This window comes from Hibiscus syriacus, unplaced genomic scaffold (assembly GCF_006381635.1).
Source record: "Hibiscus syriacus cultivar Baekdansim isolate YM2019G1 unplaced genomic scaffold, ASM638163v2 tig00111582_pilon, whole genome shotgun sequence".
In the NCBI taxonomy this organism is placed as follows: domain Eukaryota; kingdom Viridiplantae; phylum Streptophyta; class Magnoliopsida; order Malvales; family Malvaceae; genus Hibiscus; species Hibiscus syriacus.
This window is the reverse complement of record NW_024063126.1, coordinates 11,105,608-11,106,668: the sequence shown is the minus strand read 5'-3', so window position 1 is coordinate 11,106,668 and position 1,061 is coordinate 11,105,608. Positions and strand designations below refer to the sequence as shown.

The 1,061-nt window shown below is 40.1% G+C and overlaps 1 protein-coding gene across 1 annotated transcript; it reads right to left on the bottom strand.

Moving 5' to 3' along the window:
- Window positions 1-222: 222 nt before the first annotated feature.
- Window positions 223-815, bottom strand: LOC120165281 (ethylene-responsive transcription factor 13-like). Its single transcript, XM_039174830.1, has one exon. It carries the CDS (start codon window positions 803-805, stop codon window positions 278-280), a length of 528 nt encoding a protein of 175 aa, XP_039030761.1. The 5' UTR covers window positions 806-815; the 3' UTR covers window positions 223-277.
- Between the last annotated feature and the right edge of the window lie 246 nt (window positions 816-1,061).

Sequence of the window (1,061 nt, the reverse complement as noted above, 5' to 3'; positions counted from 1 at the left end):
AATGTTATAAAGACAAAGGTCCTTGCCAGCAATTATATATAATTAATTAACATCATCCAATATAATATATTGTGTTTTTTTACTGAAGTTTTGAATATCTTCCAATGTCAAGGTGAAAGTAAATAATGGAAGATGGTCAGTCAAGTACAACCATAGGAATAATTAGATAAAATTAACAAATTTAATTGAATGTCATCAACGATCACTTGAAGATCATCGACGACGGAGATGACGGAAACTGAGCTGATGAATAAGAGGAAGACGGCTCCGGAGATCTTCACTTGTTATTGGTTACTCTGACCGGTTCCACCTGATCGGAGCCGATGAGGTGTGGAAAATTCAGTTTCGCTTTCGCACCTCGCATTTTAAAAGCCGCTATGTCATAAGCCAGAGCAGCATCCTCGGGAGTCGAGTAAGTACCAAGCCAGATCCTCGCACCGTTTCGCTTCGGATCCCTTATCTTCGCCGCATACGTCCCCCACGGCCTTCTCCTAACTCCCTTATAATGTACCTTCTTCGGCGGCGCGTGAGATTCAGACACACTCGCAGTCGGAGTAGTCTCCAATACCTCAGAAGTCACTTCGGAACTGGAAAACGAAACATTATTAACAGCAACCGTGTCCTCCGCCGCTTCAAACAACTGATCAAAGCTTATCCATTGATCAACATTAATCGCATCATTTTCCGCTACATTTTCAACAAACGGTGCTGGACTTGGAAACGTATCGAAATCATCTTCCAGAAGATACTGACGAATAGTTTCCAAGAGGCTGAGATCAAATTCTGAACCACTCTCACAGTACATATTTGTGTGTGTTCTTAGAGATATCGAAATCAAGCTTTGTTGCTACAAAGGAGCTGAATTGGTTGAGTTTCTCTTATTTAGGGTTTGATTACTATATACATTGAAACTTTGGTATTAAACAATTATTACTGTTTTCTTTTAAACATATAGCAGCGTTTACACTCCAAACGCCACAAATTGATAACTTTAGCGGCGTTTTTATACAAAATGCCGTAACAAAGTAGTACTTTAGTGGCGTTTTTATACAAACGCCGCA